Source organism: Acomys russatus, chromosome 4, assembly GCF_903995435.1.
Source record: "Acomys russatus chromosome 4, mAcoRus1.1, whole genome shotgun sequence".
Lineage (NCBI taxonomy): Eukaryota > Metazoa > Chordata > Mammalia > Rodentia > Muridae > Acomys > Acomys russatus.
This window is the reverse complement of record NC_067140.1, coordinates 5,520,716-5,545,557: the sequence shown is the minus strand read 5'-3', so window position 1 is coordinate 5,545,557 and position 24,842 is coordinate 5,520,716. Positions and strand designations below refer to the sequence as shown.

General features: G+C 47.2%; 2 protein-coding genes across 2 annotated transcripts; one reads left to right on the top strand and one right to left on the bottom strand.

Moving 5' to 3' along the window:
• Window positions 1-1,420: 1,420 nt before the first annotated feature.
• On the bottom strand, window positions 1,421-3,526 carry Romo1 (reactive oxygen species modulator 1). The gene is made up of 3 exons (XM_051143624.1): window positions 3,381-3,526; window positions 3,063-3,193; window positions 1,421-1,529 (listed from the first exon to the last, which is right to left on the bottom strand). The coding sequence occupies exons 2-3, from the start codon at window positions 3,191-3,193 to the stop codon at window positions 1,421-1,423; spliced, it is 240 nt and encodes a 79-aa protein (XP_050999581.1). The 5' UTR covers window positions 3,381-3,526.
• On the top strand, window positions 3,523-23,129 carry Nfs1 (NFS1 cysteine desulfurase). Its single transcript, XM_051143625.1, has 13 exons — window positions 3,523-3,649; window positions 4,236-4,327; window positions 6,553-6,669; window positions 9,272-9,355; window positions 13,096-13,248; window positions 15,900-15,993; window positions 16,525-16,659; window positions 17,885-18,042; window positions 18,750-18,855; window positions 19,496-19,577; window positions 20,293-20,378; window positions 21,542-21,629; window positions 22,908-23,129. The coding sequence occupies exons 1-13, from the start codon at window positions 3,523-3,525 to the stop codon at window positions 22,969-22,971; spliced, it is 1,386 nt and encodes a 461-aa protein (XP_050999582.1). The 3' UTR covers window positions 22,972-23,129.
• Window positions 23,130-24,842: the final 1,713 nt, after the last annotated feature.

Below are 24,842 nucleotides of genomic sequence, written 5' to 3'. Positions count from 1 at the left end.
ACTACTGTCCTGTGTGGGTTGAAAACAGCAATACTACATCTGTCCCTTCATCACTCCGGTCTTTTAAATGCTACAACAGTCATTTTTTTGAGGTTAGGCCTCCGTGTAGACTGTCCTGAAGCTTGTTTTGTAGATCAGGCTGTCCTAAAACTCAGACCATCTTCCTCTATTCATAAGCAATCCATATTTATAAAAGTAATTTTAGTAATCGTGAACATTTGCCTGCACATATGGACTGTATGCATTCTTACTGGTTTGGACTTGGTCAGGAAGGACAGTTATAGATGGTTTTGAGCCACAAAGTGGGTGAGCAATGGAACAAATCCAGGCTCTACAAGAGCCACAGACACTTCCTGTTTCTGTCTCCTTGTGTTTTCTTAAATTGTCATGTCAGTGCTTTTAAGGTACGGTCAACTGTAGGAATCAGTTTTCAGGACCTTCCATTGGGTTACAGGGTATCAATAAAAAGTATGACCTCAATCTGTTGACCTGGTGGGGAAATGTCTTCCATGAATAACATGTTTAGAAAAGGATATCAGCTGGGCATGGTGGCGCAAGCCTTTAATCCCAGCACTCAGGAGGCAGACGGATTGCTGTGAGTTTGAGGTCAGCCTGGTCTACAAAGGTAGGATAGTTAAGGCTACACAAAATCTTGTCCCCCTTCCCCTAAAGATACTGAAATGTCATGTTGACCAATTACTCAAGGTCTTATCAAAGGACAGGGTGATGCACATCAGAAAATCTACCAAGATGAGTCAGTTCTTGATACTTGTCTAATCAAAGGGCTGCCATGTTAACCCAGTACTTTTATGGGTGGGCTAGATGATTAGAATGCCCAATGTTGGCTGCTTAGGTCATCTGAGATGACAGTTTAGGAAATCACTTAAGTCAGTCTGAAGACACTGGGAAGACAACCTCAGAATAATATTCTCTTGTGAACAGGACATTTGGCAGTAACGTAAAAAAATGATTACTTCTGATTTTACCAACAAGCAACTAGTAACTAAGTTAACTTTTATTTGGTACGCTTAATCAGGATTTGTGAGAACTCATTTTTATTAGCTCATGTCTAATGATACAGCAATGCTGTGATTAAAAGTTTATGCCAACAAGCCTGGCTAGAGATGTATTTGTGGTATGCTTGCATGTACTAGGGATCTGAGCTCTACAGTCAAAGACTTCTCATGTTTCTACCTGGTGATTGTAGAGGCCAAGAACATTGCCTCAGTTCTTGGGGATTGGAGTCAACAATTTCTTGTTGTCATGTGGGTCTTAGGACTAAACCTCTTTAGTCCTTAGCCTACCCTTTTAAATGCTAGGTCCTTGAAGTAAAAACAGACTGAGTGAGAAGAAAAACTTTATTGTACAAGGGTCGAATTGGATGGGGAAGGATAGATGTAGCAGGCAATCAGTGCCCTGCTTAGCATCGTATGCCCATTCCAATGGCCATGAATGTGCCAAAGGTGCCTCCACTCTGCATCATGGTTTTCCCAATGCCGCCCATCAGCTCTCGACCCCGCATTCCGATCCTAAGGAGGAAAGAAAGAAGGAACCATTTGCTAATAAAAATACAGGAAATAGATTTGAACTAATTTCCCCTTTGTAACTAGGGTTGAAATAGGTGATGAACTAACAACTTGACAGTCTCTTTATCTTATTTGTCATTCTTAAGATGCTCCCATTCCCAGGTACATTGTGAGTGCTGCATTAAATTCCCTTCAGTTTACAGAAGGCAGATAGAGTATGAAGTACATGGGGAGGGGAAGCAATCATGACTGTGCCTCTGTGGCATATAGTATCCAAGATGTTATTTGTCATCTAGGTAATTGTTTTTGGTTTTGTTTTGTTTTTTTTTGAGTTTAATCTGGATTAAAAATCAAGCTCTGAGCCATGGTAGTCCAGGCCTGTAATCCCAGTATTCGGGAAGCAGACAGGCGGGTCCCTGAGTTCTAGGCCAGCCTGGTCAACAAAGCAGTCCAGGGCAGCCAAGGCAACACAGGGAGACCCTGTCTCGAAAAACGAAAAGAAAAAGAGAAAAATCAAGCTGTCTGGTCCCAGTGGTGGGAGGCCCAGGATCCCAGCACTCGGGGAGGCAGAGGTAGGCACATCTCTGTGAGTTCAAGGTCAGCCTGATCTACAAAGAGTCCAGGCTAGCCAAGGCTAAACAGAGAATCCTGTCTTGAAGAAACAAACAAACAAAAAAAAAAAAAGAAAGAAAGAAAGCTAGAAAGATTTAAAAGGGAAAAGAAAAAGAAAAAAAAAGGTCTGCAGCAGGGTTGTGTCAGTTCAATCCTTTTTTCTTAGAATTTGGAAGGCAGAGTCAGGCAGATATCTGCAAGCTCAAGGCTAGCCAAGTCTAAAAGTGAGTTCTAGATCCGCCAAGGCTGTTAAACAGAAAAACACATAGTGATCGTGTTTGTAGACATACAGCGTGCATTACTACCGCTAGCTGGCAACTACACTACCAAGACACTTTCTCAGCTCCCACCCTCTCGCGCCCGTGACAGGATCTCTCTTTGTACTGAAACTTTATCTACGGAGACCAGGCTGGCCTCTAACAATCAGGGCGTGTGTCACCACCGCCAGGCTTTAGCAGGACACTTAACTAGTGCAGAATTATCAGTAATTTATAAATTAAGTGTCAAAATATGGTGATGATCTTTAGAATAGCACAGTATATCTCACATGTACAACATTTGATTACAGAACTAAGTTTATCGGCTTTATCTCTACATCCAGTCCTCAAGACAGTAAAACGGCTCGGAAAGCTTGTTTAACCACACAGCTGGAGATTAAAATGCCATGCTGAGCAATTACCACGCGCCAGATTATCTGTAAAACACACTAACATGTTTGGGTTTTTCAAAAGCGGAGGTAAGCGTACTGTCCTCACTACAGTCGAGGAAACCCAGGCTCTAACTTGCCTAAGGTCATTGAACCACAAAGGAGTCAGAAAAGCCATTTTGACTTTAGAGCTCATATCCCTAACCACTGCGCTCCCAACCTCAACTAAGTGGGCTCCAAGTAAGAAGCAGCCAGGAAGTCCCGCCCGCGCGGCTCACCTGAGACAGGAGAAGGTGCCGAACAACGCCCCGGCCGCCATGCCCACAGCACAACCCATGACAAAGCCCATCTTCACGCGGTCGAAGCAGCTGGGCTGGGACTGCCCGTAGGGACCCACGGCCACCGGCATCTGGGGTGAGAGGGCGGCGACAGTGAGGGCCCGGCCGCCAGCCCCGCGGCGCCGGCTAGCGGCGCAAAAAAAAGGCTTCCGCAGAGGCCAGGACAGAAGCCAGCCCCGCGGCACGCCTCCGCCACCCCTCCTCGCGGCAAAAGCTCCCGGCACGCGCGACGCCCCGCACCGTCGCGCCCCACCTCACCTCGTTCGCCGCCGCGGTCGCTCAGCTCGACGTCTCGGGCCGAAAGCTTAGGCGGAGGGCGCTCGCGGCCCGCGGGATCGCTTCCGGAGCGTGGGGCATTTACTTCCGGGAGCATGGGCTGAGGACTTGGCGAGCGCCGGGGATGGTGGTGGGCTCTGCTGCTGCTCGGAACATGCTGCTGCGAGCCGCCTGGAGGCGGGCGGCGTCGGCGGCCACCGCGGTCGCCTGTCCGAGGGCCTCGGCGCCCACCCGGGGACTGCGCCTGCGCGGTACGCTCCCTTTCCTTTTAGCTCCGACCCTTCCCCGTAGTGCGAACCCCTTCGGTCGCTGCTTCTACGCACTGCCTTATTGCAGAGCTTCCCCGCCGCGTTCGGTCGCCCAGACTCTCAGCCTCCCACTAGCCTAGCTCCCCATTTCCCTAGGACGCCCCGATCATCCTGCCACACACGTCCCCTGAACCGGGGTCACTCCTTTCAGAAATCTCCCGGACAAGACTTAAAGATGATAGTCGAGGCTCGTCCAGCTACGAACCTTTGTAGGAATTTGCGCTTTTCACTTTTCCTCTAAATTGTTTTGCTTTTAGAGCCTATCCCAACTCTGCTTGGTCGTTTGAACATTGCCTCCCTATTGCGTCCAGCGTCCCTTCAGAGAACCGCTGAAAGTCTCTGACTTTCTGACTTTTACTGCGCGTTGTTTTTTTTTTTGTTTTTGTTTTTGTTTTGTTTTTTTCTTTTTCCTTTGGGATTCGATTTCAGCCCTCCTTTTTAATTCACCTCGGCTTTGACCATCTGTTTTCTTGTGTGCCCTATGTCCACGGTGGCATCGTTTCTCACTTTGCTACGTCACTCTTGTCAGTTGTAGACCATGCTCCCCAGTCAGCTGCTTCCTCAGAGGGAGAGGCAGTGCTGCGACCGCTCTACATGGATGTGCAGGCTACAACTCCTCTGGTAAGGACTAACCGGGAGCTTTCCCTGAGGCTCTTTGTAGGGAGGGAAGGTTAGAAGGACAAAGGCTAGATTTCTGTACAATCAAGAGTCATTATATGTGCTAGAAAAAGGACCCGGGCATTAGGAGTCTTGGATTTTAGTTCACTAGAAAAAGGCGTTACTGCTTTAGCTGTTGACCTTGGTCAGATCACTTCCAGTACAGGGTATTATAGTTAATAGTAAATGCTCAGGTCTTGGAGCTGAGCAGTGTGGCACGGGGGAGTTTGAGCGAGCTCAAGGGGAGCCTGTGCTACATAAGGACTTTGAAACCTAAGTTAAAAAAAATTTTTTTTTAAAGAAAACAAACACATGGGCCCTGGGATTAGCAGGACGACCATGTAGTAACCATGTGAATTTGGCCGTGTGTTAAATGTGCTAAAGGACATAGCAGACCAACAGTCGATAAACATTCAAAAATAATAGTTATTGGGGCTGGATATGTGTCTCACGTGACTCAGTTGGTAGTTCTTGCCTGGGATGCAGGAAGCCCTGAGTTCAGTCTCCAGCACCATGTAAAACTGAATTCCTGTAATCTCAATACTTGGTGGAGGCAGGCAGAGCAGATTTTTTTTTTTTTTAAATTTAATTTACTTATTTATTTTGGTTTTTTGAGAGGGTTTCTCTGTGTATTCTTGGCTGTCCTGGACTCACTTTGTAGACCAGGCTGGCCTCAAACTCACAGCTATCGCCTGCCTCTGCCTCCCGAGTGCTGGGATTAAAGGCGTGCGCCACCATGCCTGGCAGAAGATCAGAATCTTAAGGGCATTCTTGGCTGCTTTGTCAGTTTGAAGCTAGCCAGGGATACAATGAGACCCTGTTTATCTATTTTACTTTTATCTTACAAGTGTTTTTCTGTTTGTTTGTGCACCACATAATGCAGTGCCTGTGGAAACTGGAAGAGGGTGTTGGATGCCCTGGAACTGGGGTTATATAGTCCCTGTGAGTTGCCATGAGAGTGCTAGAAATGGAAACTGGGTCCTCCAAAAGAGCAGCCACTGCTCTTAGCACTGAGCTGTATCTCTTCACTCTGAGATTCTGTTTGTTTGTCTGTTTGTTTTTCGTTTTTGGTTTTTTGAGACAGGGTTTCCTTTTTTTGTTGACCAGGCTGGCCTCATGCACAGTGATCTGATCTGCCTGCGTCTGCCTCCTAAGTGGTGGAATTACAGGCGTGTGCCACCACACCCGGCTGACCTGGTTTTTGTTTGATTGTTTGTTTGTTTGTTTTTAAACAAATCAAAACAAAATAAAACCCTAGTACTCCGGTGCTAAGCATATATCACACTGCTAGCTATGCCCCAATTCCGTTATTAATACAACTTTTCATCCTTGTGATCAGAGGGATGTCATCCTACCTACATCAAATCACAGCACTTTGGCTTTTTTTTTTTTTCCTTAAGGCAGGCAGATGTAAATATATATGGTAGAGCCCTTTCCCAGCATTCACAAAGCCTTTGGTTGGATCCCTAGCACTGCATAAAGCCAAGCATAGCTCTAAGGTATTGGGGCGATAGACGCAAAAGGATTGGGCCCAAAGTTTAAGATCATCTTCATCTTTTAGCAAGTTTGAGGGCCTGTTTTTTTGTTTTTTTTTGTTTTTGCTTTTGAGACAAGCTTCTCTGGGTAGCTTTGGCTGGAACTCGCTCTGTAAAGTGCATGTGCCACAGTACCTAGCAGGGTTATGCATTTAAGACCAGATGGAGGTACTGGAGAGATGGCTCAGAGGTTAAGAGCACAGGTTGTTCTTCCAAACATCCTGAGTTCAATTCCCAGCAACCACATGGTGGCTCACAACCATCCGTAATGAGATCTGGTGTCCTCCTCTGGTGTGCGTGTGTACATACAGGCAGAACACTGTATACATAGTAAATAAATAAATCTTAAGGAAAAAAAAAAAAAAAAAAAGACCAGATGGAATTACATAAGACCTTATCTTTCAATAAATAAGGAAGGATGAAAGGCAGTGATTACACACTACTTGAGTGAATGGGAGAACATTGTGATATAAGGTGGTTTTGAAGGGGGGTATTTCAGGTTGATATTTGATTAGTATTTGAGTAGGTGGAAGAAAGCAAACGGCATCTGAAGCATTGGGAATACACTGAGCAAGGTGTGCAGTTATCAGTGGATGGAGCAGGTTCTGAATTGATTGTGGGCTCAAAGAGACTGACGCATTCTCCTGTGTTTAGGATCCCAGGGTGCTTGATGCCATGCTCCCATACCTTGTCAACTACTACGGGAACCCGCATTCTCGGACTCATGCGTATGGCTGGGAGAGTGAGGCAGCCATGGAACATGCTCGCCAGGGTTAGCACAAAGGACTCGGAGAAGTTTGGAAGTCAGGCTCAGTGGCCTGTGGGAGGCATTTCTTTCCTAGACGGGGCCATCAGTAGAAGAGATGACAAGAGCAGCTCTGGACGTTTAACTGCAGCTGTCGAATTAGTTCCCGTATGTACAGTACTTTGGGAAAAGCATCTCTTTAAGCCTTAAACTCCTTAGCTATCAAGCAGAAAGTGAAAAATTACTGGGTAAATGAAGTGAGACTGTGCTGGTAAGTACACAGTGAGAGTTCAGTAAATACAATTTAAAATTGCATCTCCTGGGTCAGTGGGATGTTTCCATGGGTACCTTAACCTAACAACTTAAGTTTGGTCCTCAAAATTCACATGCTATGGCATGTATGTCCTCCACTCAAACATACATAAATGTAAAAATGGATGTTTTGCCTCTGTGTGTGTGTATGTGCACACATGTGTACACACGCGCACACACCATGTATGTGCCTAGTACCTGCAGAAGCCAGAAGAGGCTGTCAGATCACTTAGAACTGGAAGCTAAGGATGGCTGTGAGCTACTGCTGTGTCCATGCTAGGAATTTAAATTGAGTCCTCTGCTAGAGCAGCGAACGCTCCTAACCGCTGAGCCATTTGTACATTTGGGAGTCCTCACCCCTCTCACCCCCCCAACCCCTGGCTTGGTTTTGTTTTACAAGATAGGGTTTCTTTGTGTAATAGCCCTGGCTGTCCTAGAACTTGCTTTGTAGACCAGGCCTGCCTTGAATCACAGAGATCCTGCTGCCTCTGCCTCTAGAGCACTGGGATTAAAGATGTGTGCTGCCACATCCAGCAAAAGTAATTTTTAAAGATTACAAGTATTGTGGGGCATGGTGGCACACGCCTGTAATCTCAGCACTAGGGAGGTAGAGGCAGGAAGGTCTCTGTGAGTTCGAGGCCAGCTTGGTCTACAAAGTGAGTCCAGGACAGCCAGGGCTACACAGAGAAACCGTGTCTCAAAAACAAAATAAGGGCTGAAGAGATGGCCCAGAGGTTTAGAGCACTGTCTGCTCTTCTAGAGGTCCTGAGTTCAATTCCCAGCAACCACATGGTGACTCACAACCATCTGTAATGAGATCTGGTGCCCTCTTCTGGTGTGTATGTGCACATGCAGGCAGAATACTGTTATGTAATAAATAATTCTTTAAAAAAACAAAACAAAAGGGCTGGAGAGATGGCTCAGTGGTAAAGAGCACTGCCTGCTCTTCCAAAGGTCCTGTGTTCAATTCCTAGCAACCACATGATGGGTCACAACCATCTATAATGTAACCTGATGCCCTCTTCTGGCCTACAAGCAGACAACACTGTATACATAATAAATAAATCTTTAAAACAAACAAACAAAACAAATATATATATATATATATGTGTGTGTGTGTGTGTGTATATATATATATATTTGCGTGTGTGTTTGTGCATGTGTGTGTGTGCATGCATGTGTGATCATGTATATTCATGTACATGTCTGTATCAGTATGCAGAGTGGAGGTCAGAGGACAATTTGGAGCAGTCTTACTCCTTCTACCATGTAGGTTCTCAGAGAAGGAACTCTGGGGTGTCAGGTTTTGCAGCAAATGCCTTTATCCACGGGTCATCTCACTAGCCCCTATTTTGGTTGTTTACGGCCAACTTTGCACTCCCTCCCCCCACCCCAGCCAGCATTTCTCTGTGTAGCCTTGGCTGTCCTGGACTCGCTTTGTAAATCAGGCTGGCCTTGAACTCACAGAGATCCTTCTGCCTTTGCCTCCCAAGTGCTGGCATTAAAGGTGCCACCGCCAGTATCCAGCATCTTTGCACTTTCATCTAAGATGGTTCGGAACTCACTGTGTATCACAGAACGGCCTCAAATGTGTGGCAGCGGTCTTACCTCAGCCCCCTTCCTACGTGCTTTTGATTTCAGGTGTGCGCCACCATACCTGCTGTGTGCAGTGCTAGACATCAAACCCAGGCATCCATAAATACCAGTCAAGCACACTACCAACTGAGCTACATTTGACAATTTATTATTATTACTATTACTATTTTGCTTTTTTTTTTTTTTTTTTTTGAGACAGGGTTTCTCTGTGTAGCCTTGCCTGTCCTGGACTCACTTTGTAGACCAGGCTGGCCTTGAAGTCACAGTGATCCGCCTGCCTCTGCCTCCCGAGTGCTGGGATTAAAGGCGTGCGCCACCACGCCTGGCTTTACTTTGCTTTTTTGAGACAGGGTTTCTCTTTGTAGCCCTGGCTGTCTGGATTCATTTTATAGACCAGGCTGGCCTTGAACTCACAGCGATCCACCTGCCTCTGCCTCCTGAGTTCAGGGATTAACAACGTTATGCCACCATCCCCCTGCATACAATTGACAGTCTTATTGGCCTGTCTTAGAATGGAGAAAGGATAAAATATCTGAGCTGTAACAATCAGTTTCTTTTTTAGCCCTAGTCAGACCTTGTAGTCACAGGGCTTCTTTGTAAGCAGTTGTTGGTAGAATGCAGTGGCACAGCTCTTGGTACACAACTCTGTCCTAGCTGTGACTGTAGCCCGGTTGCTGTCGGGGGCACTGATGTTATGTGTCTTTGGCCCTTGGCTTACAGCAAGTAGCATCCCTGATTGGAGCTGATCCTCGGGAGATCATTTTCACTAGTGGAGCTACTGAATCCAACAACATAGCGATTAAGGTAAGAGACGGAGGTGGGGGTCGGGGGTGTGGTGTACTGGAGCACTTCCTTTGCACCTCAGGGGCGTTTGGGAAGAAGGACAGAGCTAAACACGAGGGAGCCAGATACTTCTTGGGTCTAGAGATTACTGTTCCTCTATCATTTGGACTCAGATTTTTTCCCCAGCTACCCACTTACTTCTCCCTATTTCTTTCTCTGCCTTAAAGAAAAAATTGTGTGTGGGAGTCAGCGGACAACTCTGTGGAGTCTGAAATCTCCTTCCACCTTTCCTTAGGTTCTGACTATTAAATCCAAGGCACCAGGCAAGTGTCTTTCTTACTGAGCCATCTTGTAAGCTTTTCTCAGCCTTTTGCAGTCACCTTGTCTTTTATCCTATTGCTCTGAGTTCAGTGTGGCAGCTGGACAGGAAAGGAGCTGGCTCTTAGATCTGAACAGTTTGATCACAGCGACAGAAACCTAAGACAGAGTTACTGCTGTTCACTTTTTCAAAGGACTAACATCTTTGTTTTGTTTTGTTTTTCCGAGACGGATTTCTATTTAGCTGGAGTTGTCCTGGACTCACTTTGTAGACCAGGCTGGCCTTGAACTCACAGCAATCCACCTGCTTCTGCCTCCCAAGTGCTGGGCTTACAGGCGTGCGCCATCACGCCTGGCTAAAGGACTAACATCTTAAAAAACCAAACACTATGACTAAAAGCATCTTAGGAGGAAAGGGTTTACTTCATATTATAACATATGGTCCTCGATGAGCAAGAACTGAGGCAGAAGCCATGCAGGGGATGCTACTTATTGGTGTCCTTCTCATGGCTTGCTCTGTATGCTTTCTTTTTTATTTTAAAGATTTATTTATTTGTTATGTATGCAGTGTTTTCCTGCATATATAACTACACTCCAAAAGAGGGCATCAGATCTCATTATAGATGGTTGCGAGCCACTATGTGGTTGCTGGGAATTGAACTCGGGACCTTTAGAAGAACAGCCCATGCTCTGTTTGTTTATTTATTTATTTATTGGTTTTTTGAGACAGAGTTTCTCTGTGTAGCCATAACTATCTTAGACTCTCTTTGTAGACCAGGCTGGCCTCGAACTCATAGCGATTGGCCTGCCTCTGCCTCCCGAGTGCTGGGATTAAAAGTGTGTACCATCATGCCTGGATTCCAGCTCTCCAGCCCAATATTGTTTCTGCATCTGACTTATTTTGCTTAACAAAGTGATTTCTGATTTCATTTATTTTTCTGTAAATGTCATTATTTCATTTTTCTTTTTGTCTGAATTAAATTCTGTTGTTTATGTAACATGTTTCCTTCATCTACTCGTCTGTTGATGGGCATCTAGGCTGGCCCCATTTCGTAGCTGTTATAGTTAAGCAGTGCTGGCTGTGATGGTACAGCTTTAATCCCAGCATTCAGGACCCAGAGGCAGGCGGATCTCTGTGAGTTCACATAGTGAGAGTGTCTCAGAAAAGAAAATAAAAAATCCCTGAATGGTAGGTATTAGGGCTTGAACCCTCCAGCACACACTATTCCATGAGAACACCTCCCAGATAAAAACAGGAGAGACACCAAACTAATCAGGTATCGTATTACAAAACAGACACATAAGAAACATGAAAAACTAAGGCAGTATGACTCACTGACTCTTAAATCAGTGACAACAAAATATTTAAATGCCAGGTGTGAAAGTCCCCCTCTATGAGGAGGCCATAGGGCACCTCAGTGGTCATCCTTTGAGACAAGGTTTCCCCTTGCACTGGAGCTCACTAACGGGGCTAGCCTGCCTGGCAGCTGAGTCCCTGGCATTCTCCTGTCTCTGCCCCTCCAAACCTGGAATGACAAGAGCTCTGGGTTCTGAGATAGAGTTCATGCCCTTATGCTTATTTATTTAAACTTGAAAAAAAAGATTTACTCATTTCTATTCTATGTATATTTTGCCTATACATTTGTCTGCATCCCACATGTGTGCCTAGTACCTTCAGAGCCAGAAGAGAGTGTCAGAGGCCCTGCCAAGTGTAGTTATGAGTCCCAGGGGACGCCGGTTCTCCTGTTAACTGCTGAGCCCCCATCCGGCTCCAGGAGGGCCTCATGCACATGCTGCAGGCACTTCACTCACTGAGTCGTCCCCCCAGTGCCCCCCCCCCTTTTTTTTTCCAACACAAGGTTTCTGTGTATAGCCTTGGCTGTCCTGGACTCACTTTGTAAACCAGGCTGGGATTACAGGTGTGCGCCACCATGCCTGGCCCTCATTTTATCTTTTATTTTATTTATTTTTATTTATTTTTTTGAGACAATATCTCACTATTTTCCTCAGGTTGGTGATCCAGAGCTCCTCAGTCCCCCGAGTAGCAAGGACTACAGACTATTGCACTCAGCCATGTCTATGTCCTTTCTTACTTTCCCCCTTCACTCCTTTTGCTCCTTTGTTTGTTTAGAGACAAGGTCTCACTAAGTAGACCTAAGTGGCCTACAACTTAATATGTAGACCAAGAGGGTCCCAGCATGCAGGTGTCCTCTTGCAAATGCCCGAGTGCAGAGGCCATAGCTATATGGGCTGTCCTTGGCTATGGTTTTTGTTTGTTTGCTTGTCTTTTTAATAACATAAACATTATCACTTTATTATTTTATTATAGCATTTGAAATTCTGGCTATTTCAATCTTTCTTAGCCTATCTTTATATTTCTCTTGATGTTAAAAGTATCACATACATCCAGGCATGGTGGCGCGCGCCTTTAATCCCAGCACTGGAGAGGCAGAGGCAGGCAGATCGGTGTTGAGTTCGAGGCCAGCCTGGTCTACAAAGGGAGTCCAGGACAGCCAAGGCTACACAGAGAAGCCCTGTCTCAAAAAACCAAAAAGAAAAGAAAAAAAAAAAGTATCACATACATGAGTTGAAGGAGAGATAAACCTGTTTTTGTTATGATCTTAAGTGTGGATCAGAAGGGTCTTATGAGAATAGGTGAGGTTAATCCACTAGAAGACATACCACCTCGTGAGGGAACTTGATTGTTGGCAGCTGAAAAGATCCGTGAATAGAATCTGGGAGGAGATATATAAACGAGCCCAGAACTGGAGGCGGGGCCTGCAGAGATTTGGGATAGTTTTGACTGTTCATCCCTCCACTTCAAGACGCTCTTACAGAGAACTGCTCGAGGGAAGGCTTCGGGGCTCTGGCTCCTGCTGAGGTTCCGGGTTCTGGTTACTCCAGGTTCCAGCGGAAGAAATCCTGCTGATTACGCCAGGAGAACCGTTCCTCGGAACTGATATCCTTATGGTTTTGTTATTCTTTAATCCTCTTTTCCTATCGTCTAGGTTACTCAGGTTATAAAGGACATACGCTTGGTTAATAAGTTCATAATAAAATATATTGGTTAAGAAAACTGAGCCGGGGCCGGAGAAATGGCTCAGTGGTTAAGGGCACCTCCTGCTCTTTCCAGAGGTCCTGAGTTCAATTCCCAGCAACCACATGGTGGCTCACGACCATCTACAATGTTATCTGGTGCCCTCTTCCGCAGATAAAGCACTCATATACAATAAACGAGTCTTTAAAAAAAAGAAAGAAAGAAAGAAAACAGAGCCTACACACGAGTGGGGATTTGATCTGTGACGTAGGATGTCTTTAGCATACTCGAGGCTCCGGGTTCAATCCTTAGCATGCACTCACAGGAAGACTGTTCATAAGTGGGATGCATGCCATTGCTGTCTCCAAGCATGTTATCCTTTTCTTTTATTATCATCAACCCTTAGGGAGTGGCCAGGTTCTACAGGTCAAGAAAAAAGCACCTGGTCACCACGCAGACCGAACACAAATGTGTGCTGGACTCCTGCCGCTCGCTGGAAGCCGAGGGCTTTCGGGTCACTTACCTCCCTGTGCAGAAGACTGGGATCATTGACTTAAAGGTAGGACTGACTCTAGGCAGGAGGGGCAAAGGGGAGGAGCCTGGCTTCATCCTGCAAGGCTGTCCCTCCAGCTTTGTGTGGGGCCAAAGGTTGATCTAATGGGAGAGTGGAGCATGAAATACATCGGTCAGAGAATATCGTGTTCTGTATGTGCACCGTTCTCCTCCTTCATGGAAAACTTGCCTCAGCTTTTTGGTGATGCTGGTTTGTATGAGAGCTACTGGGTGCAGGGTGTGAGGGACACACATCACAGAAGGGCTCTGTCCTCTCTCTTCCCTGCATTGCTATTTCTTTTTTTGGTTTCTCAAAATAGGGTTTCTCTGTGTAGCCTTGGCTGTCCTAGACTTGCTTTGGAGGCCAGGCTGGCCTCGAACTCACAGTGATCTGCCTGCCCCTGCCTCCCAAGTGCTGGGGTTACAGGCACCCGCTGCCACACCCAGCCACATTGCGGTTTGTTATCACGCTATAGAGGGATTGTGGTGAGCTGGAGACGGCTCAGTGGTTAGAAGCATGAGCTGCTCTTCCAGAGAACTCGGCCTCAGTTCAATTTGCAGCGCTCACATGTAAGCTCACAGTTGTCTGGAACTCCAGTTCCAAGAAATCTGGTACCCTCACCCAGATGTACATGCAGGAAAAACACCATGCACATAGGAAATTATTTAAAAAAAAAAAAAAAAAAGGAAGCCCGGTGATTAGAGGTGTAGCTCAGTGGTAGAATTATTGCATAGTAGTATACACAAGGCTTAGGCTAGACATTCTCTCAGAACTGCAAAAGCAAACACGTCAGTGTAGGGGGGGATTCAGTCTTTTGTCTTTCAAGACAGGGTTTCCTGGTGTAGCCCTCGCTGTCCTGGACTCCTTCTGTAGACCAGGCTGGCCTCGAACTCACAGAGATCCGCCTGCCTCTCCAAGTGCTGGGATTACAGGCGTGCACCACCACACCCAGCTGGGGAATTCACTTTTAAACACTGTACTCTGGAGGCTCAAACAAGAGGATTCCCAGAGTTTGAGGCTAGCCTGGACTCCAGAGTGAGATCCTGCCTAAAAGAAAAGGCCTAAGTACATGTTTCCATGTCACGGTTACACTGCTTTTATTGCTGTGGCTTTATAGTAGCTTGGAGTAAGGATTTGTCTATTTGGTCTAGTTAGGGTCTCAAGTAAGCTTTCCAGGTTTTTTCTTTGGGGTGGGGGAAAGGGTGCTCACTATTTCTTGGCTTTGAAACAGTGTTTCAGGCCGGGCGTGGTGGCACATGCCCTTAATCCCAGCACTCCGGAGGCAGAGGCAGGTGGATCGCTGTGTGTTCGAGGCCAGCCTGGTCTACAAAGTGAGTCCAGGACAGCCAAGGCTACATAGGGAGACCCTGTCTCAAAAAACCAAAAAAAAAAAAAAAAAAAAGAAGAAGAAGAAGAAGAAGAAGAAACAGTGTTTCATGAGTCTCCGGATGGCCTCTAGTGGCTATGTAGCCATGAGTGACCTTGAGCTCCCGATCCTCCGGCTTCTACCTATTAAATACTGGTTAATAGTCTTGGGCTACAATACTTACGCAACTACGTTTTCTTTCTTTTTTACATTTATTTAGTCTGTGCCTGGGTGTTACAGGTAGTTATGAGTGTGAGTGTTGAGAACTAGCTCAGGCCCTCTACACAACCACAACAACAATTGCTATTAACCACTAGGCCATCTCTTCAGCCCGTGTGTGTGTGTGTGTGTGTGTGTGTGTGTGTGTGTGTGTGTGTGTGTTTGTTTTGTTTCATTTTGTTTTAGTTTTTCGAGACAGGGTTTTTCTGTGTAGCCTTGACTGTCCTGGACTTGCTTTGTAGACCAGGCCTGCCTCTGCCTCCCGAATGCTGGGATTAAAGGTGCGCATCGCCACACCCAGCTCCTATATATATATATATATTTTTTTTTAAGTTTGTTTATGTAAATGAGTACTCTATATCTATATATGCCTGCATGACAGAAGAGGTCATCAGATCCTATTATAAATGGTTGTGAGCTACCATGTGCTTACTGGGAATTGAACTCAGGACCTCTGGTTGAGAAGTCAGTGCTCCAAACTGATGAACCATCTCTCCAGCCCCCATAGGTTGCAGTTTTATGAGGTCTAACAGGGTCTCTGTTGCCCAGGGTGGCATTGAACTTCTGTTCTTTCTGCCCCTACCTCCTAGTATCTGGGATTATGGACATGTGCTACCGTGCCTGGCCTTTTTTCTATCTTTTATTTTTTGCGTCTGGGTATTTGGCCTGTGTGCATGTCCCTGCACTGTATGTCTGCCTGGTGCCTGTGCGGGCCAGAAAAAAGAGTTCAATCCCCCGAAAGTGGAGTTTCAGACACTGTGAGCCTCTGTGGAGTGCTGGCAGCTGAACATGAGTCCCTCGGAAGAACAGTAGCAGTTGTAACTGCTGAGCCATGTCTGCAGCCCCTTGTGTTGCCAGTTTGTGTTTTTAACTGGGAACCCGAGCGATTGAGCTCAATGCCTCACACGTGCTAGGTAAGCACTGAGCCCCACTCTAACCCCTAGTATTTAAGAGTTAAGTGTCCGGACAGGGCTATAGTGAAGGCCCCTTTTCTAGATGTCGGGCTGTCTGCTTCCTTACTTATACAGCTCCCTCTTGGCATCACATAGACCCCTAACTCCTACGCTCTTAGGAACTGGAGGCTGCCATCCAACCAGACACCAGCCTGGTCTCCGTTATGGCAGTGAACAATGAGATTGGAGTAAAGCAGCCGATTGCAGAAATAGGTGAGTACAGCAGATTAGCCCTGATCCTGCCCACCCCGGCTCCATGGGAGGGGCCAGCAACAGACAGAATTCTAACATGGCAGCCAATTGCACCAAGGGAAAGAGCTCCGTGCCTTGCTGACCTGCATTCTAGGCGGCTATTATCTGAGGTTTTAGACTTTAGGGTTGAGCGCCATTTATGGTTTTTGTTATTGTTGTTGTTGTTTTTAATTTCAGTTTTTACCCCAAATCACAACAAAACAATAAGAAAAAAGAATTTAAAGGGTAGTATTACGTTCCCAAAGTCCAGAGTTAATGAGTTGGTACAACGAATCTTGGGCATCAAAATATCATGCGTATTTGTGCTTTGGTGTTTTGCCCTTCATCTTAAAGTAATAGCAGAGAATTTGGGAGTTGGCGGGGAGCTGGGGTAGGTGGGGGGGTGGCGGGGAGTAGGAGAGGACTTACATGCGTGTTAGTAGTCGCCTAGCTCGTCGGCAGTGCCAGGTGACTGTCACTGTGCTAAGGGTCTTCCTCTCGGTCATCGCTCAGGGCAGATCTGCAGTTCCAGAAAGGTATACTTCCATACGGATGCAGCCCAAGCTGTGGGCAAAATCCCTCTTGATGTCAACGACATGAAAATTGACCTCATGAGCATCAGCGGCCACAAAATCTATGGCCCTAAAGGTACCAGTGCCTGCCTCCTCTTTGAACTTCTCAGCAAACGCTTTCACAGATGCTCATCACCATCAACTGAGACTGTGTCTGCTCTCCAGGAAGGCTGTTCATTCAAGGTGTCCCGGAATATGGAAGTGTCATTCACCAATAGCCAAAAGCACTCGCCTCCTGTAGATTCTTGCAGTTGCTGTGTACAGAGCTGGCATTCCCCCTTAATCCCTTCACAATGTCCTTAAACAGGGTTGTGTTAATTCAGGTTTCACTAGACATAGCCATGAGCAGAAGCAAAAGACAGGACAGATGTCATTAGACAGGGCTGACATTTCTGTCTGCCCACCATGCTGGCTGCTAAGGTTTCCCACAGGTCATAATTAACAGTCTTGTGAGCTGTTCTTGCAGATTCCAACTTGTACTCTAAAGTGTGACTTGATTAAGATTTCTGATTTTCCCTGAGTACCTACATCAGGGTCTTAAGACATGGTCCTCCTTCCCTAGTCTCCTGAGTGGTAGGGCCATAGGCATGTCTGCTGTCCCATAGCCCAGTGGGTTGGTTTCTTTTGTGATGGTTTCTCTGTGTAGCCCTGGCTGTCATGGACTCACTTTGTAGACCAGGCTGGTCTTGAACTCACAGAGATCTGCCTGCCTCTGCCTCCCAAGTGCTGGGATTAAAGGCATGCGCTACTGGGGTTTTTTGTTGTTGTTGTTTTAATAGTTCTATTTGTAAGAACAGTTACACTGCCAGCATGGTCTAAAAAGTAAGTCCAGGACAGCCAAGGATACACAGAGAAACCCTGGAGAGAGAAAGAGAGAGAGAGAGAGAGAGAGAGAGAGAGAGAGAGAGAGAGAGAGAAAACAGTTACACTTTTTTGTTTTGTTTTGTTTTTTGAGACAGAGTTTTTGTGTGTAGCCCTGGCTGTCTTGGACTCGCCTTGTAGACCAGGCTGGCCTTGAACTCACAGCGATCCACCTGCCTCTGCCTCCCAAGTGCTGGGATTAAAGGCCTGCACCACCATGCCTGGCTAGTAATCCATTTTTTTTTAATGTAGAAAAAATATAAAACACGAAATAATATTTTAATTTCTTTCTTTCTTTCTTTCTTTTTTTTTTTTGTTTGTTTGGTTGGTTGGTTTTTGTTTTTTGTTTTCCCGAAACAGGGATATTTTAATTTCTTTAGAAGGTAATATTTTGTTTCATTTGTGTTTCTCTTTTTTTAATAACAACTTTTTTCCCCAAGGGGTTGGTGCTATCTATATCCGCCGTAGGCCCCGGGTACGAGTGGAGGCCCTACAGAGTGGAGGCGGGCAGGAGCGGGGTATGCGGTCTGGGACAGTGCCTACACCTTTGGTGGTGGGGCTGGGAGCTGCATGTGAGTTGGCCCAACAAGAGATGGAGGTAGGTACTGGGAGTTCTGCCTCGACATCCTATCCCTCCCAGCCATCTAATCTCTGCTGGAAGAGGAAGTCTAGGAAAATCCTGTCTTTGAGTCAGATGTGACATCCTATGTTTGTAATGGTAGTTGCTTGGGAGACTAAGGCAGGAGAATTTTCAATTGAAAGCCAGCCTGGGCTACATAGCAGGACCCTGGGTCAAAACAGAAAATAAAGCGCTGGGTCAGTATTAGAGTGCTTGCGTAGCATGCACAAGGCTTGGGTTCAGTCCCGCACAAAATTATAACAGCCTGCTCTGTAAAGGTCCTGCAGCTCCTTGTTCTTAGGGAGGGAATTCAACTGGACCCCACACGTGCCCTGCTTGCAGTTACCTGTGTGCTTTTCTCTGCGTAGCTGGAACCCTGTGTTCAGCTACTAAGCACCTTTTTTTTTTTTTTTTTTTTTGAGACAGGGTTTCTCTGTGGAGACCCACCCGCCTCTGCCTCCCAAGTGCTGGGACTAAAGGCGTGTGCCACCAGGCCCAGCTCTGAGCACTTTTTGAATACCAGATAGTATACCCAATACTGGAGATCCAGAGGTCTCCACACATAGCAAAGACAAGAAGGGCCCGTGTGGTACGTGTCAGGCCTGGGTGAGGAGAAGGGCTTCTGGAATGTGCTGTCCGAGCTGGTTGCTGTTACTGTACTTAGCGCTCCCCTCCCTGCTCCTCAGTATGACCATAAGCGGATCTCCAGGTTAGCGGAGCGGCTGATTGAGAAGATAATGAAGAGCCTTCCAGATGTGGTGATGAACGGGGACCCTAAACAGCACTACCCTGGTATGGATGTGCACTTTCAGTCTGCATCTGTTTTTCCTTTTGGGGGATTTTTGTGTGTGGGGGGGGGCTTGTTTTTTGGGGGGTGGTTTTTTGGTTTTTGGTTTTTGGGGGTTTTTTTTTTTTTTGCTTTTTGAGAAGTGGTTTCTCTGTGCAGCCCTGGGTGTCCTGGAACTTACTTTGTAGACCAAGCTGCCCTCGAACTCAGAGATCTGCCTGCCTCTGCCTCCTGAGTGCTGGGATTAAAGTCATGTGGTACCTCGCCTAGCTCTGTTTTTCTCTTTAAGTTTTATTGTGTGGGGCTGGAGGATGCCTTCTGTGGTGCCTGTGTGGAGGTTGAAGGACAACTTTGTATAGTCAGTTTTCTCCTTCTGCCCTTATGTGAGTTTCAGAGATAGGATTCAGGTCAGCAGGAGTGTGCAGCAAGGGCCTAACCTGCTGAGCCTTCATGGCGCCCTCCACACCCCCACTGTTCTGTTTTTGTTTTTGAAAAATATTTTGTAGCTAAAGGGTTTTTTTTTGGCTGCGCGTGCCTCCTCCACTTCAAGCACTGTGTGCTCCTGAGCTCTGACTCCACATTTCAGTCTCCTTTCTGGCAGACGCCGAGACCCAGAGCGCCAGCATTGTGTTTTCTCTTCTTCAGGCTGTGTCAACCTCTCTTTTGCGTATGTGGAAGGGGAGAGCCTGCTGATGGCACTCAAGGATGTTGCCTTGTCCTCAGGGAGGTGAGTTGCACCAAGTGGACAGGTACTGGGGTCGCACCAGTTAGCTTGCCAGTTAAGTACCCTGCCTGCCACTGGGTTTCCTGGTATGGATACAAGGGCTCTTTTGTGGTTTTTTGATTTTTTGAGACAAGGTTTCTGTCCTGGACTCACTTTGTAGACCAGGCTGGCCTCAAACTCAGAGAAATCCGCCTGCCTCTGCCTCCCAAATTCTGGGATTAAAGTTGTGGCCCGGCGGAAGATGTGTTTGTCTTTTGCGGGGTTGAACTAACAGTTCAGCTATAACAGTTCAGCTGTAAACCACCAGAGTTTATCTGTCCGTCCTCCATCCATCCTCTGTCCTCCATCCTCCATCCATCCTCTGTCCTCCGTCCTCCATCCTCCATCCATTCTCTGTCCTCCGTCCTCCATCCTCCATCCGTCCTCCAGGGCTACATGTTGTGTTTCCTGCCCTGGATACCGAGGTTCTCTGGCTCCTTTGTCAGCCAGCGCGCGAGCTGTCATGCTCTTTCACTCCTTACAGTGCCCTTGCTCAAGGAAGTTATCTACTGTAGGGACCAAAAAGGCTGGATTTATGTCCCAGGATGTACATGGCATCATCAGGTCCCAGGACATTCCCAGGCTATGTCCTTTTTGTCCCTATGGTATGATTCTAGGACCCTAGGAGAGATGGTCCTGTGTGTCCTGTGGACTAAAAGGCTTATTTCTCCATCCTTAGTGCCTGCACTTCTGCATCACTGGAGCCCTCTTATGTCCTCAGAGCAATTGGCACTGATGAGGATTTAGCACACTCCTCCATCAGGTCAGTATTCAGCTGCAGAAAGAGAGAGAGAGTGAGTGAGAGGGGGGAAGGAAGGGGGAACATGTAAGTGTATGTGAGTGTGTGTGTGAGAGAGAAGATGTGAGTGAGTGAGTGTGTGTGCGTGTTTCTATCTGTCTGTCTATCGAGTGCACATGCACACACCCACATTCAAGTGGGTGTGCATTCCTGGTTTTTTGTTGTTGTTGTTGGTTTTTTGGGGGGTTTGGGGGTGGTTGTTTTGTTTTGTTTGGTTGGTTTGGTTTTGATTTTTTGAGGCAGAGTTTCTCTGTGTAGCCCTGGCTGTCCTAGACTCGCTTTGTAGATCTGCCTGGCCTAGAACTCACAGAGATCCGCCTGTCTCTGCCTCCCAAGTGCTGGGATTACAGGGGTGTGCCACTGCCCAGCTGTATACCTGGTTCGTTAAGTAAGGTAAGGTCTTGTTAGGAACCGGGACTGGCCTTGAACTCTGTCCTTATATCTCCAGCTCTAGAGTGCTCAGATACAGGCATGTGGGCACTATGCCTGGGAGTCACACGTGGTAGACAAGCACTCTGCCTGCTAAGCTATGCCCATGCCCACTTCTCCAATCTTGGTGAAGATGAAAGTGTCTGCACCGCATACTCAGATCCTCTGCCCAGCAGGTCTGGAGTAGGTGTAGGAGACGTCTCAGTTGATTTTGACCCACAAACTGTATTCTTAGGAGCATTTATCTAGAAAGGGGCTTTTGTGTAGCCCAGTTGGCTTCCAGCTCCTATGTAGCCCGAGAATGGCCTTGCGTGTCCCGCCTGTACCTCCAGAGTGCTGACTCACAGAAGCGCACCACCATGTCCAATTTGTGCCGTGAGCCACTGAACCCAGGACTGGATGTACGCTAAGCAAGAGCTCTGCCAACTGAGCTACATCCCCAGCCTCTCTGTGGATTTAGTAGGTCCTCGGTGAATATTGGTCAGCAAAACAAAACCAAGCAGGGCTCAGTGGCATGTGCCCGTAACTCCAGCATTGGGAGGCAGAGGCAGGTGGATCATTATGAATTCAAGGCTAACCTGGTCTACAAAGTGAGTCCAGGACAGCCAGGGCTACACAGAAACCCTATCTCACAAAACCAAAACCAAACAACAACCCAAACGGCTGCCCGGTATGGAGGTCCTCTGTGTTCTCTCAGGTTTTGGCATTGGCCGCTTCACGACAGAAGAGGAAGTGGACTACACTGTGGAGAAGTGCATTCACCACGTGAAACGTCTCCGAGAAATGAGGTGCGCGCTGCCGCATGCAGACTCTTTGGAAGGAACTATACTGACTCCTTTCTTGGCAATATGCTCTGTATTCGTACTGCCAGAAACCCAAGTGTAAAGGGATTATAGGACTTAAAGGTTCCACAAAGCTTCTTGTTTTTCAGAGTGTGGTTTAAAAATGAGGTTTTTGTATCTAGCATACAGGTTGCTTGTCTAGCTAGCATCAGTAAAGACCCTGGTTTTTTTGTTTGTTTTGTTTTTTGAGACAGGGTTTCTCTGTGTAGCCTTGGGTGTCCTGGACTCACTTTGTAGACCAGGCTGGTCTTGAACTCACGGCTATCTGCCTGCCTCTGCCTCCCGAGTGCTGGATTAAAGGTGTGCGCCACCACGCCCAGCCCAAGGCCTTGGGTTTGACCCCCCCAGCCCTGCAAAAACCAAGAGAAGGCTGACGTTAAAAGCTTGGTGGTGCCTGCCTAGAAAGCACAAAGCCAAAACCAGGAGTCACCCACATGCCTGACATTGCAGCTCTCAAGCTGCGCAGGAAGACTGTCAGTGACACCTTTTCTCAGAAACAAGATCAAAGGATTGGATTCAGTAACATTACAGAAAATTCACTGGGGAAATGGAAGCCAGAAATTTCAGTAGTTGGGTGTATGGCTGCAGCTCAGCACAGGAGACTGCCTCCTGTGCATGAGGCTCTGGGCTTTACCTTCAGTGGCAAAAGCAAACAGACAAAACTTCTCATAGCCATCACTCCCACCACCCTGACAGCAAATTTGGCCTAAGGTCATTGCCCAGAATCTTCTCAGTAACATTTCTTGTATAGATCCAAGACATCCTCTCCGGTTAAAGTCACAGATGCTATTCCTAATTTTAGAAGTTTGGAAGAGGCGATACTGGGTTCAATGGCACAGGTCTGTTATCCCAGCACTCAGGGAGGCAGAGGCAGTTAGATCTCTGGGAGTTTGAGGCCAGCCTCATCTTGGAAGTGAGTCCAGGCCATGCAAGGCTACACAGAGAAACCCTGTTTCAAAAAATCATAAAAAGCCAAACAAAAAACAAACAAACAAACAAACAAACAAACCCCGCTTTCTACGAGGGGGAAATTAGGAAGAGGCTGGGATTGACAAGGATTTACAGAAGCTGGGAAAGGTTTGTCATCTCTTGTATTGGGGTTCACCAGGGGAGAAGGTAGAGGAGCAACAAGGACAGGCAGTGACACACCATTGGGGGCCTGAGAGCCAGTGATGGCTGCTGCTTCCTGTCTACAGCTCACTCACTACCTCTTCTCCTTGGCAGTCCTCTCTGGGAGATGGTGCAGGATGGCATTGACCTCAAGAGCATCAAGTGGACCCAACATTAGAAGAGCGGGCCCGTGAGTCTGGGCTGTCCTGGCCGCCCCTGCCTCACCGATCCGGGCACAGCCAGGAACCTTGCTCCCTGCAGTGGGTGGTCCATGGTCAAACAAGAGTTGGAACAGCCCAGTTGACTTCACCTCAGAACATTTTCAAGTGAGATGTTCAAGGAGGTACCGTTTCTAGCCTTTAGGGAAATATTCTCATTCCTCCTCAGGAGTCTTCTCTACTGTACTGAGTGTGGACATCCTCATCTGAGGGCCTACCTGTGTTACAGAGCTACCGCATACCCGTGTGGAGATAGAGAACTGAAGAAGGCTCTAGGCTCAAAGACTGCTTTTCTGTGTGACCTCTTGCTGCTCAGCTGGACTGGCACCATGAGCAACAAGTGTAAACACACTTTGTTTTAACCTTTTTGTTGCTTCAAAAGACATCTCTTTGTGTGGTTGGTGCAGCCCCGAAGCCCAGAACTGCGTTGGAGAGCCCTGGAGACTCCCTTCCACCTGCCTGCCGTAGCTGCCTCCGCCACTTGCTAATGTTTTCATCCACCAATTTAAAGGCTTTCCAGGACACACATTTTATTCTGGGTGTTGGGGATGCATTGGCCAATGGGACCAGATAGGGACACACTGCCCTCAATGAGTTTTCATAGTAGAAGGGAGATAGAAAACCAAAAATAAGCCGGGCGTGGTGGCGCATGCCTTTAATCCCAGCACTCGGGAGGCAGAGGCAGGCGGATCGCTGTGAGTTCGAGGCCAGCCTGGACTACAAAGCGAGTCCAGGACAGCCAAGGCTGCACAGAGACCCTGTCTCGAAAACACACACACACACACACACACACACACACACACACACACACACACACAAAAAGAAAACCAAAAATAGCCAGGCGGTGGTGGCGCTCGCTGTTATTCTTAGCACGTGGGAGGCAGAGGCAGGTGGAGTTCTGAGTTCAAGGCCAGCCTGGTCTACAAAGTGAGGCCCAGGACAGCCAGGACTACACAGAGAGACCTTATCTTGAAAACAAAAAAAAAAACCAGCCTGGTCTATAAATCGAGGCCAGGATAGTCAAGGCTACACAGAGAAACCCTGTCTTAAAAAACAAACAAGTCCAGGACACCCAAGGCTACACAGAGAAACTCCATCTGGAACACCCCCACCCCCACTCCCTACCGCAAAAAGAAAAGAAAACATCAGCTGGTCCTGGTGGTACATGCCTTTAATCCCCAGCACTTGGCAGGCAGATCACTGTGAGTTCAAGGTCAGCCTGGTCTACAAGGCAAGTCCAGGACATCCAAGGTAACACAGAGAAACCCTGTCTTGAAAAACCAAAAACAAAACAAAAAAGAGAATAGGGGCTGGAAGCCAGGCACACACCTGTACTCCCAGCACTTGGGGAGGCAAAGGTCGGCAGATGTACGTGACCAGCTTGGTCTACAAAGGGAGTCCAGGACAGCCAGAGCTACACAGAGAAGATGGATCAGTGGTTAAGAGCAATTGCTGCTCACCCAGCATGGTGGCGCACGCCTTTAATCCCAGCACTCGGAAGGCAGAGGCAGGTGGATTGCTGTGAGTTTGAGGCCAGCCTGGTCTACAAAGCGAGTCCAAGACAGCCAAGGCTACACAGAGAAACCCTGTTTCAAAAAACCAAAAAACAAAGCAAAACAAAAAGAGCAAGTGCTGCTCTTGCAGAGGACCCAGGTTCAGTTCACTTCTCAGCACCCACATGGCAGCTCACAACTGTCTGCAACTCCAGTTCCAGGGGTGTAAAATCTTTGTTGTTGTTGTTGTTGGTGGTGGTGGTGGTGGTTTTTCAAGACAGGGTTTCTCTGTGTATTCTTGGCAGTCCAGGACTAACTTTGTAGACCAGGCTGGCCTC

What these genes read in the sequence shown, in the direction of transcription:
- Romo1 (XM_051143624.1), bottom strand. Translation starts at nt 3,193, where the DNA reads ATGCCGGTGGCCGTGGGTCCCTACGGGCAGTCCCAGCCCAGCTGCTTC. An exon ending in GGCACCTTCTCCTGTCTCAG is followed by an intron (nt 1,530 to 3,062) that starts GTGAGCCGCGCG and finishes TTTCCTCCTTAG; the next exon opens with GATCGGAATGCGGGGTCGAG.
- Nfs1 (XM_051143625.1), top strand. Translation starts at nt 3,523, where the DNA reads ATGGTGGTGGGCTCTGCTGCTGCTCGGAACATGCTGCTGCGAGCCGCC. An exon ending in CCAACAACATAGCGATTAAG is followed by an intron (nt 9,356 to 13,095) that starts GTAAGAGACGGA and finishes ATCAACCCTTAG; the next exon opens with GGAGTGGCCAGGTTCTACAG. An exon ending in TGGCCCAACAAGAGATGGAG is followed by an intron (nt 18,043 to 18,749) that starts GTAGGTACTGGG and finishes CCTGCTCCTCAG; the next exon opens with TATGACCATAAGCGGATCTC.